This window comes from Haliotis rufescens, unplaced genomic scaffold (genome assembly GCF_023055435.1).
Source record: "Haliotis rufescens isolate VD_foot unplaced genomic scaffold, xgHalRufe1.0.p SCAF_24, whole genome shotgun sequence".
NCBI lineage: Eukaryota > Metazoa > Mollusca > Gastropoda > Lepetellida > Haliotidae > Haliotis > Haliotis rufescens.
In genome coordinates, this window is record NW_025963935.1 from 6,483,058 (window position 1) to 6,500,023 (window position 16,966).

The 16,966-nt window shown below is 44.8% G+C and overlaps 1 protein-coding gene across 1 annotated transcript in view; it reads left to right on the forward strand.

Annotated features, from left to right (window-relative positions):
* The window catches only part of LOC124113551 (fibroblast growth factor receptor 3-like), a 48,545-nt gene that overhangs the window by 13,626 nt on the left and 17,953 nt on the right, over positions 1-16,966 (forward strand). The window contains exons 4-10 of the mRNA XM_046473948.2: positions 6,247-6,398; positions 9,432-9,575; positions 10,510-10,621; positions 11,585-11,735; positions 12,903-13,042; positions 15,758-15,861; positions 16,645-16,864. Of these exons, the coding sequence (XP_046329904.2) occupies positions 6,247-6,398; positions 9,432-9,575; positions 10,510-10,621; positions 11,585-11,735; positions 12,903-13,042; positions 15,758-15,861; positions 16,645-16,864 (1,023 nt within the window). The remainder of the gene's footprint in view (positions 1-6,246; positions 6,399-9,431; positions 9,576-10,509; positions 10,622-11,584; positions 11,736-12,902; positions 13,043-15,757; positions 15,862-16,644; positions 16,865-16,966) is intronic.

Genomic DNA, 16,966 nt, shown 5'->3' on the forward strand with positions numbered 1-16,966 from the left:
TTGAAAATATACACTCATTTTTTTCACAGTGAAAGTAGGAAGCTCACAATAGTGTGAAAATGATATGCCGTTATGAGGCCTTCGTTTTTCGAGCTAAACAGGCCTGAGTTATCCCCCTTAGATTATGACGTAATTGGTGCCAATTCAACTGGGTCCCTGTCTATTCTCAACGCAAAAGATATCAAGTACCAGTTTGCGGTAAAACAACATGGCCTACGACACACTCCGGCGCAGTGGTGACTCAGCATAACACTATGCTGGCTGGCATCTGAGACGCTAGAATCACACACCTAGACCTACAACACGTGAAGCGGCTCTAACAAAGCATGATGGCGTCATAATGTTTATCAATTGGCACCAATGACGTCATATTGCAAGGGGCATAAGCCATGGTGTTTTTGTTGTGGAAATAGAACACTTGGTAAATGTGAAATATATAAATCGTTTTAATGCGAAAAATATGTTAATTAATTGTGATATTTTTATATTTTTGTCTATGACACTTCTAGGTTAACACCTTTAATGTGGAAAAAGTACAAGAAAAATAGGTTAATTTCCGTGTGAACTTGCCCTTTAAAGTAGCGTAGAAATATTGTCTTCCTGCTAGTGACACGTAAATCCATTCTCGATAAAGGTAAGTGATATTGACTTGTGTTTTAGAACTTAGATTGTATTGTCTTTTTTTAATATTGGCTAGCATAAGGTACAGCCACTTGGAGTCAGAGTGATGACATAAATCCTGCTTGGGAGTCATGCAGGAAGCATAGGTTCTGTACGTCCCCATGATCTCCAGTAAGGTGATCTTACTTTGGTTATTGGTGGTCTATAGCCTTGTTTTAATTGATAGGACTTAATCTATTATAGCTATATGGTTTTTAAAAAAATATGATCTGGTTTGTTTTATTAAAAACTGTGAAATACGTTACCATTTAACTGTCGTTTGTCGACAGATTTTTTAAATCTAATACCTAGTTCCCCTCGCTATATGGCTGAAATATTGCCGATGCGATGTAAAATTCAACTCACTCCCTCACTCACTCCACTTGTGTGTCATCAATGGCTGGATCAATATCATTTTTTGATTTGTTGTTCATTTCTACCAAGCAGTGAGAGAACATTTGTCGTCCTCTAATACATAGTATAGTCTACAAAAAAAGAAACTCAAAAGTGATTTTAGATGTATATTATATATATATGTGTGTGTGTGTGTAATCAACATATGGGAATCGATCTTTCAAAATTGGCACACATAATTGTCATTGACCCAGGTTCCATATGGCACACATGGAACAGTAGATTTTCAGGGCGAGGGTCATCCATTCTTAATATCTCGTATGGCCACCATTGGAGTCCAAAATCAATCAGATCCCGAATTGTGGCCTGGGGAATGTTTATTGACTCTGCCTGCAGTACTTGAGCAACTGTCGGAGGTTCTGTGGTTCTTGCTGACGTACTTGCAGTCGTTGCTAATTGCATCCCATAAATGTTCGATTGTGTTTTTAATCTGGAGACATGGAGGGCCATGACAGGGCCTGGGTGTCGTGATTTATGTTGTCAGTTTTACCGTTTGAGGTCGGGCGTGGAAAATGACGTTCGCTTGTTGCATAACAGGAAGCACGTGTGGCCGAAGAGTCGCACCAGTGTAACGTTGTGCCGTTATATTCCCCAGAACTCCGTGACCTCGACACCATTGACGTCACAGTTGATGATGCAGGTCCGTCAAAATGACATCTCGAACTTATCGGCTTGCGCGAATACCGTCAGCGCGTAAACGGTTTTTCGCTGTCTCGGGTGATATCCTTCGCGATCCTGGTATGGCCGTAGTTGTAGAGGTGGCCGTGATGGTTCTTTCACATAAGTAACGTAGCCGTATCAATCTGTCCTGTGCACTGGTAGTGATACGTGGTCGACCGGATCTGGGAAGGCTACGTGTTGTTCCGTGTGTCTGAAAACGGGCCAGGATAGGTAACAACAGGTACCATCTTTTACTATGACGCGGACGGGGATTGATCCACCGGCCTTCCGCACTCCGGATCTCCGGGCAGACGCTCTATCCACTACACCACGGAGGCGGTCTCCAGACAGACGCTCTATCCTCTAGACGACGGAGGCCGTCTCCGGGCAGACGCTCTATCCACTACACCACGGAGGCGGTCTCCAGGCAGACACTCTATCCACTAGGCCACGAAGGCGGTTCCTCTCACAGACGCTCTATCCACTACAACACGGAGGCGGTTCCTCTCACAGACGCTCTATCCACTACACCACGGAGGCGGTCTCCAGACAGACGCTCTATCCACTAGACCAGGGAGGCGGTCTCCCGGCAGACGCTCTGTCCACTAGACCACGGAGGCGGTCTCCAGACAGACGCTCTATCCACTACACCACGGGGGCGATCTCCAGACAGACGCTCTATCCACAAGACCACGAAGGCGGTCTCCGGACACACGCTCACGTTCTATCCACTAGACCACGGATGCGGTATCTGGACAGACGCTCTATCCTCTGGACCACGGAGGCGGTCTCCGGGCAGACGCTCTATCCACTACACCACGGAGGCGGTCTCCAGGCAGAAGCTCTTCTCCACTAGACCACTGAAGCGGACACAGACACTCTATCCACTAGACCAGGGAGGTGGTCTCCGGACAGACGCTCTATCCTCTAGACGACGGAGGCCGTCTCCGGGCGGACGCTCTATCCACTACACCACGGAGGCGGTCTCCAGGCAGACACTCTATCCACTAGGCCACGAAGGCGGTTCCTCTCACAGACGCTCTATCCACTACAACACGGAGGCGGTTCCTCTCACAGACGCTCTATCCACTACACCACGGAGGCGGCCTCCAGACAGACGCTCTATCCACTAGACCAGGGAGGCGGTCTCCCGGCAGACGCTCTGTCCACTAGACCACGGAGGCGGTCTCCAGACAGACGCTCTATCCACTACACCACGGGGGCGATCTCCAGACAGACGCTCTATCCACAAGACCACGAAGGCGGTCTCCGGACACACGCTCACGTTCTATCCACTAGACCACGGATGCGGTATCTGGACAGACGCTCTATCCTCTGGACCACGGAGGCGGTCTCCGGGCAGACGCTCTATCCACTACACCACGGAGGCGGTCTCCAGGCAGAAGCTCTTCTCCACTAGACCACTGAAGCGGACACAGACACTCTATCCACTAGACCAGGGAGGTGGTCTCCGGACAGACGCTCTATCCTCTAGACGACGGAGGCCGTCTCCGGGCAGACGCTCTATCCACTACACCACGGAGGCGGTCTCCAGGCAGACACTCTATCCACTAGGCCACGAAGGCGGTTCCTCTCACAGACGCTCTATCCACTACACCACGGAGGCGGTTCCTCTCACAGACGCTCTATCCACTACACCACGGAGGCGGTTTCCCGGCAGACGCTCTGTCCACTAGACCACGGAGGCGGTCTCCAGACAGACGCTTTATCCACTACACCACGGGGGCGATCTCCAGACAGACGCTCTATCCACAAGACCACGAAGGCGGTCTCCGGACACACGCTCACGTTCTATCCACTAGACCACGGATGCGGTATCTGGACAGACGCTCTATCCACTACACCACGGAGGCGGTCTCCAGGCAGAAGCTCTATCCACTAGACCACTGAAGCGGACACAGACACTCTATCCACTAGACCAGGGAGGCGGTCTCCGGACAGACGCTCTATCCACTAGACCACGGAGGCAGTCTCCAGACAGACACTCTATCAACTGCACCAAGGAGGCGATCTCCAGACAGACGCTCTATCCACTAGATCACGGAGGCAGTCTCCAGGCAGACACTCTATCCACAACATCACGGAGGCGGTCTCCAGACAGACGCTCTATCCACTACACCACGGAGGCGGTCTCAGGCAGACGCTCTATCCATTTCACCACGGAGGCGGTCCCCAGGCAGACGCTCTGTCTGTTAGACCTTGGAGGCGGTCTCCGGGCTGATGCTCTGTCCTCTAGACCATGGAGGCGGTCTCCGGCTAGACGCTGTATCTATTAGACACACACACCCTTCTTTCTACTGGATCACTGAAAATAAGTGATGACAAAAAGAAAGCTTTACATAATTCCAATGGAATAAAAATTATGATCACGTTGATCTGACCCCGACACTTGTTATACTATCGTATTCTTAACGAGTCTTTCAAGAAACAACAATTAATAAATCGTTTTACCCAGAACCTGAGATACAGGATCTGAATGAGATACGATGAAAACGAAGGCGTGGCAGCACGGGTTGATAACACGTCTACAACAATATTGGAACAACTCTCTGTGTCCGTACAACTGTGTGTTGTGACATCGGTAGTCTATTAGTAGCTAAGTAACGTGACAGGGGTGTTTAAACAGTTAACAATTTTGATTTTATCAATATTACTATGTCCACATATGAACTGGCCCTGGGATCTTGTCGATTCTGTTTAATTACCACGAATATATAGTAAACTACGTTTATAACGAACACGCTTATAACAAACTGACGGATATAACGAACTTATTTTTGTCCTTGCCATGTGCTGTACATTTGCTGTATATATGCTTATAACGAACTACGGTTATAACAAACTAAAATTAGTGGTCCCTTTGAGTTTGTTATAACCGTGGTTTACTAATGTGGAAACGCGCAAATGAAGAACGACTTTACCGTGAGTACACCGAGATGTATCGAAACTTGCATACACGCATAGGACGAATCGACCCTCGCTTGCCTTTGTCAAAAGCTTAAGATACTCGGCGAGCCTGAGTATTCATGGTTAGGCCTTCTGTCCACATGCATGAGCATTGACGGTCTTGTATTTACACAGACTGTTTACTGTGCGTCAGCTGTGTGGGGACGACGGCCTTGTCTGCCACACAGACCCTGACACGAATACATCCGATGCAGCCCATTCAAGTCTATACTAGTTGGCAAGTCTAGATTACTGCAGATGAAAATAAAGAGTCTCTGGCTCCTTTGGGTATATTTTATCAAGATAATTTAACAACTGTTTTCTGTATAAATATTTTCATTTAAACTAGATGTTAGTCCAGACGGTGCCTTGAGAAAGAACATGTAGGATTTGTACGGATATTGAATCAGCGTGTGTGCAAAGAGAATGTAGTTTCAAATAAGTATTATAAACCTATGTCAGCAATCTGACCAGAATAGCGTGTCATTGTAGTTAGAGATTCTATGGCAAGTAAGATAATTGTGCAAAGATGCTCCTGGACATAAGCGTTGGGGAATGATTGGAATTTCTGAGCGGCACTGGTGGGTGAGTTGTCTAAGGCGCGGCTTGTAGCATTGCAGGGATGGTCCCTCGGCGTGCCGGATCCTGTTGTTGTGGGTTCGAATCCCAGATTCGCCCTTTGTATGAGTCTTGGTTTTTAAGCCCTGTACCCGTGCTCCTGGTCATATATTTCAGAGACCGCTTCCGTGGTCTAGTGGTAGAGCGTCCGCCCGGAGAGCGGAAGGTCTGGGGTTCGATCCCCGGCCGCGTCATACCAAAAGACGTTAAACGATGGTACTTGTTGTTACCCTGTCTGTCGCTCGGCATTAAGGGGCTAAAACAAGGAATGGTCGGCTCGGAGTCAGTATACTGTGTCTGAGTGGGGTATCCATATTAAACTGCGGCATGATATCTCATTGTGCTAGCACTATAAATCGGCATCAGTCTGGACTAGTACAAGCAGCCACACACGTGCATACACGTGCAGGCACATCGCTTTATAAGCGCAATAATTTTGAACGCGACGTTAAACCCAATTTCACCTCACCTCACCTCATAGATTTCACCAAAGTCTGACACATGAATCTCCCAGGACCTTCCTTCCACACCTAGCCGAAAAGCCAGTGTTTCCGCGATACAAAGAGTGACAAAGGGGTCTTGTTAACTTCATCTGCTGGTGAAGATGTCGCATCTCATTATCCCCCTTCTCTCCCCGACAATGACTATTTAACTTCACACAGTAATTTGAATTTTAACCATGCATACTTCGCGAGTGCACTGGAGCACGCAGCCTAATAGTGTGAACATATCTCACAGAAATGACAGAGTTTCGAGTTATCCGGAGTTGGAGACAGGACGGGTGCCGATGTCTGAAATGATTTTCCTTTCTTCTATAGTCACACACTGCATGCCGTGACGTGCTGAGGTCACGCGGTAATTTAGGTCTTCCAGCCTTTGTGTGCTGCTCTATGACTTCCTTCATCAACAATAACGAATCTCTTTCAGCATGTCTGTTCAGCGTTGTCAGCGTCGGTTCAGCCGGAATGCCCCCCTCCGCAACCGTCACCACCATCCCCTACGACTCCAACACGACACCATCGCTCGGGCAGGATTTCGAAATCAAGTGTACCGTCCAAGGTTTTCCTTCGATCCTTGAGGTAAGGCTTTTACTTACTGAGGTGAGATCTAATCTTACCGAGGTGAGATCTATACTTACTGAGGTAAGATCTATACTTACTGAGGTAAGATCTATACTTACTGAGGTAAGATCTATACTTACCGAGGTGAGATTTATATTTACTGAGGTGAGATCTATACATACTGAGGTGAGATTTATACTTACTGAGGTGAGATCTATACCTACTGAGGTGAGATCTATACTTACCGAGGTGAGATTTATACTTACTGAGGTGAGATCTATACTTACTTATGTGAGATTTATACTTACTGGGGTGAGATCTATATCTACTAACGTGAGATCTATACTTGCTGAGGTGATATCTATACTTGCTGAGGTGAGATCTAGACATATGAGGTGATATCTATATTTACTGAGGTGAGATCTATACCAACTGAGGTAAGATCTATACTTACTGAGGTGAGATCTATATCTACTGAAGTGAGATCTATACTTGCTGAGGTGAGATCTATAGTTACTGAAGTGAGATCTATAACTACTGAGGTAAGATCTATACTTGCTGAGGTGAGATCTATACTTACTGAGGTGAGATCTACACTTGCTGTGGTGAGATCTATACATACTGAAGAGAGATCTACACTTACCGAGGTGAGATCTATACCTACTGAGGTAAGATCTATACTTACCGAGGTGAGATTTATTCTTACTGAGGTAAGATCTATACTGAAGTGAGATCTATACATACTGAGGTGAGATCTTTACTTATTGAGGTGAGATCTATACTAAAGTGAGATCCATATTTATTGAGGTGAGATCTATACTAACTGAGGTGAGATCTATAACTATTGAAGTAAGATCTATACTTGCTGAGATCTATACTTAATGAAGTGAGATTTATACTGAGGTAAGATCCATACATGCTTCGGTGAGATCTATATCTACTCAGGTGAGATCTATACTTGCTGAGGTGAGATCTATACTAACTAAAGTGAGATCTATACTTGCTGAAGTGAGATCTATACTGAAGTGAGACCTATACATACTTAGGTGAGATCTATACTAACTGAGGTGAGATTTATACTTACTTATGTGAGATTTATACTTACTGAGGTGAGATCTATATCTACTGACGTGAGATCTATACTTGCTGAGGTGATATCTATACTTGCTGAGGTGAGATCTAGACGTATGAGGTGATATCTATACTAACTAAAGTGAGATTTATACTTACTGAGGTGAGATCTATATCTACTGACGTGAGATCTATACTTACTGATGTGAGATCTATACTAAAGTGAGATCTATATTTATTGAGGTGAGATCTATACTAACTGAGGTGAGATCTATAACTATTGAAGTAAGATCTATACTTGCTGAAATGATATTTATACTGAGGTGAGATCCATACTTGCTGAGGTGAGATCTATATATAGTCAGGTGAGATCTATACTTGCTGAGGTGAGATCTATACTTACTGAAGTGAGATTTATACTGAGGTGAGATCCATACATGCTGCGGTGAGATCTATATCTATACTGAAGTGAGATCTATACATACTGAGGTGAGATCTATACTAGCTGAGGTGAGATCTATACTTGCTGAGGTTAGATCTATACTTCCTGAGGGGATCTATACTATTCTAATCTACTATTCAGCCGACGTGTCAAATATTCTGCTTCATATTTCAGTCATTTTGTAAAATTACTAAAATTGTCAGTTAGCAAATTGACTATTACATGTACAGAATCCGTACACACGTGGGAGATCCGTACACACGTGGACGATCCGTACACACGTCGACGATCCGTACACACGTGGACGATCCGTTGTTCATGTATTAGCTCCCAATACGTCATTATCTTCGCTCCATGTCTCCGAAGCCAGTGAGTTAGTGAGTGAGTTTTATTTTACGCCGCTTTTAGCAATATTCCAGCAATGTCACAGCGGAGGACACCAGAAGTGGGCTTCACACATTGTACCCATGTCGGGAATCGAACCCGGGTCTTCGGCGTGACGAGCGAACGCTTTAACCACTAGGCTACCCGACCGCCCTCTACAAAGTCAGACAGCGGGTAGTTTGTGGCTACAAGTGGCGCCGTGGGGTCAGAGAAGGTCCCCATTTGTATTTGGTTGTTGTTTTACGCCGCAACAAGCTATATCACGGCGGCCTGTAAATAATCACGACTGAGTGAGTATTGTTTTACGCCGTTTTTGCAAAATTCCAGCAATATCAAGGCGGGCACACCAAAATGAGCTTCACACGTTGTACCCCTGAGTGGAATCGAACCACTAGACCATACCCACCCCTGGTCATGATGAGCATCGATCTACGCAATTGGGATACGATGACAAAACCTTCGAGGTTATGTCCTATCTATCATGTGTATTTCTGGGGCAGTCGGGGAGCCTAGTGGTTAAAGCGTTTGCTCGTCACGCCGAAGACCCGGGCTCGATTCCCGACATGGGTACAAATTGTGAAGCCCATTTCTGGTGTTCCCCGCCGTGATATTGCTGGAATATTGCTAAAAGCGGCGTAAAACCATACTCACTCACTCACCCACTAGTGGTTAAAGCGTTCACTCGTCATGCCGAAAACCCGGGTTCGATTCCCGACATGGGTACAATGTGTGAAGCCCATTTCTGGTGTCCCCCCGCCGTGATATTGCTGGAATATTGCTAAAAGCGGCGTAAAACCTTACTCACTCACTCACTCACTAACTAGTGGTTAAAGCGTTCGCTCGTCACGCCGAAGACCCGGGTTCGATTCCCGACATGGGTACAATGTGTGAAGCCCATTTCTGGTGTCCCCCCGCCGTGATATTGCTGGAATATTGCTAAAAGCGGCGTAAAACCTTACTCACTCACTCACTCACTAACTAGTGGTTAAAGCGTTCGCTCGTCACGCCGAAGACCCGGGTTCGATTCCCGACATGGGTACAATGTGTGAAGCCCATTTCTGGTGTCCCCCCGCCGTGATATTGCTGGAATATTGCTAAAAGCGGCGTAAAATCATACTCACTCACTCACCCACTCATGTGTATTTCTGTCACAGGCATTCTGGTCGAGGAGACCTGCCCGGGGGATGGGGAAGCTGGAGCACATCTTCCCGCATAGCCTCCCCGACAGTACCACCCAACGGACGACCCCAGCTCCTAAATACAGCTGGCAGGAAGACACCCGTGACACGAGGTACCAGGTGAGCTATGTTTCACTGTCCATTATCTAAACAAAACACAAACAGGATGAGGACCTATGTTAATTGTTGTTGCAATGCAAATATGAAAATTACGGCATAATGGTTCATTTATTGCACTTGATATATAGTGAGTATGCATAGCTAATTTCTTCATGTTGATGACGGAAATGAAGGGTGATGTTTATATATGACGATTGTAACGATAGGGCTGTAAATTCTAAGTTGATATATGCCTTTTAATTTATGTTTCACAGGAAAATATTTTTTTGTCTATATCGATGAACTTGTACCAACATTTTTCGTTCGAAAAATGTCAGTAAAGCGTAGATATTGACTGAATAACCGTATTCCCATGAGACAAAAAAACAAAACAAAATGAAATATCTTTCACTACTTATAACACATTACTCAAAACACGAAAAATTAAAATGGTGTGTTAAACAATACCCACCCTTTTTCCTTTTGTGCAGTATGTAGAGAATCTCACCTGAGTGTCTTTTCATATCAAATACAAGTATACCAACACGAGTTGATAAAAGTGGGAAAACTCGGGGGCTTGACCCTTTTATCAACGAGTGTTGATATATTTTATATCAAAAGATACGATGGCGAGATTTTATTCATCATCCAACATCATTCTTCCAACTTTTTCAGTTTTTAGACAGTAATATGCAGTGTCGTAAGTGTAAAAAGTACTGCTAACAGCTTTAGTAGCAGAGCCATTAGTGGTGTAATTTGATTGTGGCGTCATGTAACAATGACGTCACAATGGTCTGCAAAGCATTGTGATGTAATTTCATTGCAACGATATCTACAATGTAGAACGCTTGATCTCACCCAAACGATATCTCCTGTGGGAGCCAGTTCTGGATGATAAATATAGTAACAGAGAGATCCCGTGCATACATTAATGGTTTGCTTTGTTACATTTAAGGTATTTGTCCTCACCATTCAATCTCTGACGTACAACGACGACGGCGACTACGTCTGCGGCATTTTCTGGGGCAGCTTCAACTTGACGGACAGTTACAGGATGGCTGTGGAAGGTGGGTGGGATGTAGTAATGTCCCGACCTTACCTATGTGTGCCCGCCCCCTCCCTCCAGTGTCCCCCAACCCCACCCGCCCCCTCCCTCCAGTGTCCCCCACCCCCACCCCCACCAACACAGTTACAGGATGGCTGTGGAAGATGGGTGGGATGTAGTAGTGTCCCGTCGTAAACTGTGTGTGCCCGACCCCTCCCTCCAGTGTCCCCCACCCCCACCCACACAGTTACATGATGGCTGTGGAAGATGGGTGGGATGTACTAGTGTCCCGTCGTTACCTGTGTGTGCCCGCCCCCTCCCTCCAGTGTCCCCCACCCCCACCCACACAGTTACATGATGGCTGTGGAAGGTGGGTGGGATGTAGTAGTGTCCCGACGTTACCTGTGTGTGCCCGCCCCCTCCCTCCAGTGTCCCCAATCCCACCCCACCCCCACCCCCTCCCCTTCTGTTGTACACACACAACAGTGAGTGAGTGTGGACAATGCCAGAGAATCACTAGTCTCGATTATCCACCGAAAAGGATTCCATTGAACGTAAGACGCAAAATACCGATGAAAATTATTTGAATGGATTACTGGAAATCAGTGATGACACCAGGTGGTCGGCGCTTTGGACATCCGTTCGGTCATATTACGGAATGTCAGCTTTATCTTGGACTTACGAAATGTAATTGTTAGAATTTAAAGAAAAAAAATAATTTACGTTAGGTGCCACGATTTTACAACAGGGCCTACAAGACCAAGTGGCTGGCCAAAAGGTCGCAGAATGTAGAGACTTTGTAGATGAGACACTACGTGGATGGTTACCAGTTTGGTGCTACCCACAAGCACATGCATGGTGCTGGCAATCGTAGAACTATCATCAGGGCGAACCGGGATTCGAACCACGGACGTTGTTTTCGAACACGTCTGAGGGACGCAACACTCTGTAACGTGAAGCTGAAGCTGTGTGTCGGTTGTTTTAGGTCGACCCGATATTTCTCCAATGGTGATGGAGAGGAATGGCATCGTGGGGTACCACGAGTTGATCACGGTGGAGTATATCACCCGACCCCGTCTCGACAACGTCACGTGGTACGGCCCCTCCGGTGACATCCTCGACACCAATACATCCAGGTCAGCCGCCGTCACTGTTTTCTGTCAAACATCATCTGTCGAACATTCTCTGTCAAACACTCTCTGTCCTTAATTCTCTGTCCACCATTCTCCGACAAACACTCTCTGTCAAATACAATCTATCCTTAATTCTCTGGCCACCATCTCCGACAAACACTCTCTGTCAAACACAATCTATCCTTAATTCTCTGTCCACCATTCTCAGACAAACACTCTCTGCCAAACACAATCTATCCTTAATTCTCTGTCAACCATTCTCCGACAAACACCCTCTGTCAAACACAATCTATCCTTAATTCTCTGGCCACCATTCTCCGACAAACACTCTCTGTCAAACACTATCTATCCGTAATTCTCTGTCAACCATTCTCCGACAAACACTCTCTGTCAAACACAATCTATCCTTAATTCTCTGGCCACCATTCTCCGACAAACACTCTCTGTCAAACACTATCTATCCTTAATTCTCTGGCCACCATTCTCCGACAAACACTCTCTGTCAAACACTCTCTGTCCTTAATTCTCTGTCAACCATTCTCCGACAAACACTATCTGTCAAACACAATCTATCCTTAATTCTCTGGCCACCATTCTCCGACAAACACTCTCTGTCAAACACAATCTATCCTTAATTCTCTGGCCACCATTCTCCGACAAACACCCTCTGTCAAACACAATCTATCCTTAATTCTCTGGCCACCATTCTCCGACAAACACCCTCTGTCAAACACAATCTATCCTTAATTCTCTGTCAACCATTCTCCGACAAACACTCTCTGTCAAACACAATCTATCCTTAATTCTCTGGCCACCATTCTCCGACAAACACTCTCTGTCAAACACTATCTGTCCGTAATTCTCTGTCGACCATTTTCTGTCAACCACTATCTGTCAAACAGTCTCTGTCCGATATTCTCTGTCAAATACTCTCTGTCGGTCAATCTCTGTCATACATTCTCTGTCAAACACTTTGTCAAATATTCAATATCAAACATTCGCCGTAAAAAGATCTATGTCAAACATTCAATGCCAAATGTCCAATGGAAACAATTCTCTGGCAAACATTCTTCGTCGGTGATTCACAAGGGTCATAATCGGTGTGAATCTTGGCCCAGCATATCTTAGCGCAGACAGTTCTATTCCTAATGTATGGTCTGTTTGTGCCAGGGTGTATGTCACGGAGTCGGGAAGATTGAAGGGGGCGATAGTCCTGCACATCACCAACTTCTCCCGTGACGACAAAGGGACGTACAGCGTGGTTCTCAACAACGACCGCGGCGAAGACCGGGTGGAATTTGAATTCAAGGGTAAGCTGGCATCACTGCATCCTCTGGACTGACGTACCTCCCCCGTGGTCTAGTGGACATAGCTTCTCCCGGTAGATCTGAAGGTCGGTTATTCGACCCCTAGAAACAAGAACTGGACTGTTCGGAGTCTGTATAATGTTTCTAAGTGGGGTATCCACGTAAAACTGCGCCATGGTAAAATGGCAATAATCTTAAAAGCGTCGTTAAACCCAACATCACTTAACCTCAAGACCGCCTCCGTGGTCTAGTGGTAGAGCGTCCGCCCGGAGAGCGGAAGGTCCGGGGTTCGATCCCCGGCCGCATCATACCAAAAGACGTTAAAAGATGGTACTTGTTGTTACTCTGTCTGGCGCTCGGCATTAAGGGGCTAAAACAAGGACTGGTCGGCTCGGAGTCAGTATACTGTGTCTGAGAGGGGTATTCATGTTAAACTGCGGCATGGTATCTCAGTGAGCTAGCACTATAAATCGGCATCAGTCCGGACTAGTACAAGCAGCCACACAAACACACACACGTACATGCACGTCGCTATAAGTGCAATAATCTTGGACGCGACGTTAACTCCAATATATGGTGTCACTCTACATTGAATATGTGGAATGTGTTGAATGTGTTGAATGTGTTGAATATGCGGAATATGTTTAATGTGTGTAATATGTGGAATGTGTGGAATGTGTGGAATATGTGGAATGTTTGGAATATATGACGTGTGTAATATGTGGAATATGTTTAATGTGTGTAATATGTTGAAAGTGTGGAATATATGGAATATGTGGAATGTGTGGAATGTGTGTAATATGTTGAAGGTGTGGAATATGTGGAATGTGTGGAATATATGGAATATGTGGAATGTGTGGAATGTGTGGAATATGTGGAATATGTTGAAGGTGTGGAATATGTGGAATGTGTGGAATGTATGGAATGTGTGGAATGTATGGAATATGTGGAAGGTGTGGAATATATGGAATGTGTGGAATGTATGGAATATGTGGAAGGTGTGGAATGTGTGGAATGTGTGGAATGTATGGAATGTGTGGAAGGTGTGGAATATGTGGAATGTGTGGAATGTGTGGAAGGTGTGGAATATGTGGAAGGTGTGGAATGTGTGGAAGGTGTGGAATGTATGGAATGTGTGGAATGTATGGAATATGTGGAATATATGGAATATATGGAATGTGTGGAATGTATGGAATATGTGGAAGGTGTGGAAGGTGTGGAATGTATGGAATGTGTGGAATATATGGAATGTGTGTAATATGTGGAATGTGTGGAATATGTGGAATGTGTGGAATATGTGGAATGTGTGGAATATATGGAATGTGTGTAATATGTGTAATGTGTGGAATATGTGGAATGTGTGGAATGTGTGTAATATGTGGAATGTGTGGAATATATAGAATGTGTGTAATTAGTGTAATATATGGAATATGTGGAATATATGGAATGTGTGTAATATATGGAATATGTGGAATGTGTGGAATGTGTGGAATATGTGGAATATATGGAATGTGTGTAATTAGTGTAATATATGGAATGTGTGGAATGTGTGTAATGTGTGTAATATATGGAATGTGTGTAATGTGTGGAATATGTGGAATGTGTGGAATATGTGGAATGTGTGGAATATATGGAATGTGTGTAATATATGGAATATGTGGAATGTGTGGAATGTGTGGAATGTGTGGAATATATGGAATGTGTGTAATTAGTGTAATATATGGAATATGTGGAATGTGTGGAATGTGTGGAATGTGTGGAATATATGGAATGTGTGTAATTAGTGTAATATATGGAATATATGGAATGTGTGTAATGTGTGGAATGTGTGGAATGTGTGTAATTAGTGTAATATATGGAATATATGGAATGTGTGTAATGTGTGGAATATGTGGAATGTATGGAATGTGTGTAATTAGTGTAATATATGGAATATATGGAATGTGTGGAATGTGTGGAATGTGTGGAATATATGGAATGTGTGTAATGTGTGTAATATATGGAATATGTGGAATGTGTGGAATGTGTGGAATGTGTGGAATATATGGAATGTGTGTAATTAGTGTAATATATGGAATATTTGGAATGTGTGGAATGTGCGGAATGTGTGGAATATGTGGGATATATGGAATGTGTGTAATGTATGGAATATGTGGAATATGTAGAATATGTGGAATATATGGAATGTGTGTAATGTGTGTAATATGTGTAATATGAGGAATGTGTGGAATATATGGAATGTGTGTAATATATGGAATATGTGGAATGTGTGGAATGTGTGGAATATATGGAATGTGTGTAATTAGTGTAATATATGGAATATGTGGAATGTGTGGAATGTGCGGAATGTGTGGAATATATGGAATGTGTGTAATGTATGGAATATGTGGAATATGTTGAAGGCTTGGAATATGTGGAATATATGGAATGTGTGTAATGTATGGAATATGTGTAATATGTGTAATATGTTGAATGTGTTGAAGGCGTGGAATATGTGGAATATGAGGAATAAGTGGAATGTGTGGAATATGTTGAAGGTGTGGAATATGTGCCAATTACAGGTCACATTTTAATTGCAACCTCTACTCTTACAACGCTGGAGAAAAAACGACACACAGAGGTATAATAAACACATATACAAACTGAATATTAATATTAATACTTTGGTATTGCGTAATGTCAAATAGTAATGTTCAATGTGGACGTGGTGTGTTGCAGCGGACCCCTTCCTGCAGGTTGTGACCCCCAACGCTACCACCCTACCCTACGGCTCTACCGCCGTCTTCATCTGCCGCGCCACCAACTTCAGGAGCCAGCCAATGGTGGGAGCACTGACACCATAGCAACTAACTGTTGTGCATCTGTACCACCAGTAATATAGTAATATAGAGAGCGGGCACTGGTGGCCCAGTCGTCTAAGGCGCCAAGGTACGCCGTGCGGAGTTGCGTCCATTGGACACGCCAGAAACCTATGATTGTGGGTTCGAATCCCGGTTCACCCCGATTATGTTTCTAGGTTTGTCAGCACCATACCCGTGCTGTTGGCTTTCACCGAAGTGGTAAACGTCTGAGACCTGCATCACTTGGGGCTTTCCTCCCACATTAAGCTGACACTCCGTGATATAACTGTAATATAGCGGTGTTAAACCCAACTAACCTTAGCGCTAAGATCGCTTTGTACAACGCGACCCAGGAGCAATAATCTGAAGCTTTCCTTCCTAATCCGCTTAATGGTGGGATAAGCCTGCCAATATTTAGCCATATCGTGACGGCCCAAACAGAAATACAACCGCTTTGCTCTGAAATTCTGAGCCATACAAAAATCACTTATTGTTTCTATATGGTTTATATTTATTGTGTCATTAAACATGTGTGACACGTGTCAGGTAAACCCATGCTTGCTGTAAGAGGATCGGGTGGTCAGGCTCGCTGACTTGGTTGATGCATGTCATCGTATCCGAATTGTGTGGATCGATGCTCATGACGTCAATCACTGGATTGTCTTGAGTATTTACAGACCGCCGTCATATAGCTGGAATAGTGCTGATTGCGGCGTTAAACAACAAAGAAAGAAAGAAACATCACTTTGTTGTATATTTCATCAGTTCGTGTGGCACCATGGATGGTCGAAGACGGTCCTGTCGATGGTGCCTGCCACAAGAAGTGTAACCATGAGAACAGAGATGATCCAGACCAGCAACGTTACCACGTGGATGTCGACGGCGACGATCCGAGGCATCAACTTCAACTTCATCGGCGTCCTTGAGTGTTCAGCGTCCGAGCTCGACGAAGTGTACGTCGACAGTAACACCATCAACGTGATTGGTAGGCGTCCATGTTGTTGTAGAGCTTACAAAATAAGACTGAAGAATCACATTGTCAATGCCTCGGATCTAGAATGTTGGTATGAGGGGGCGGGTGTGAGGC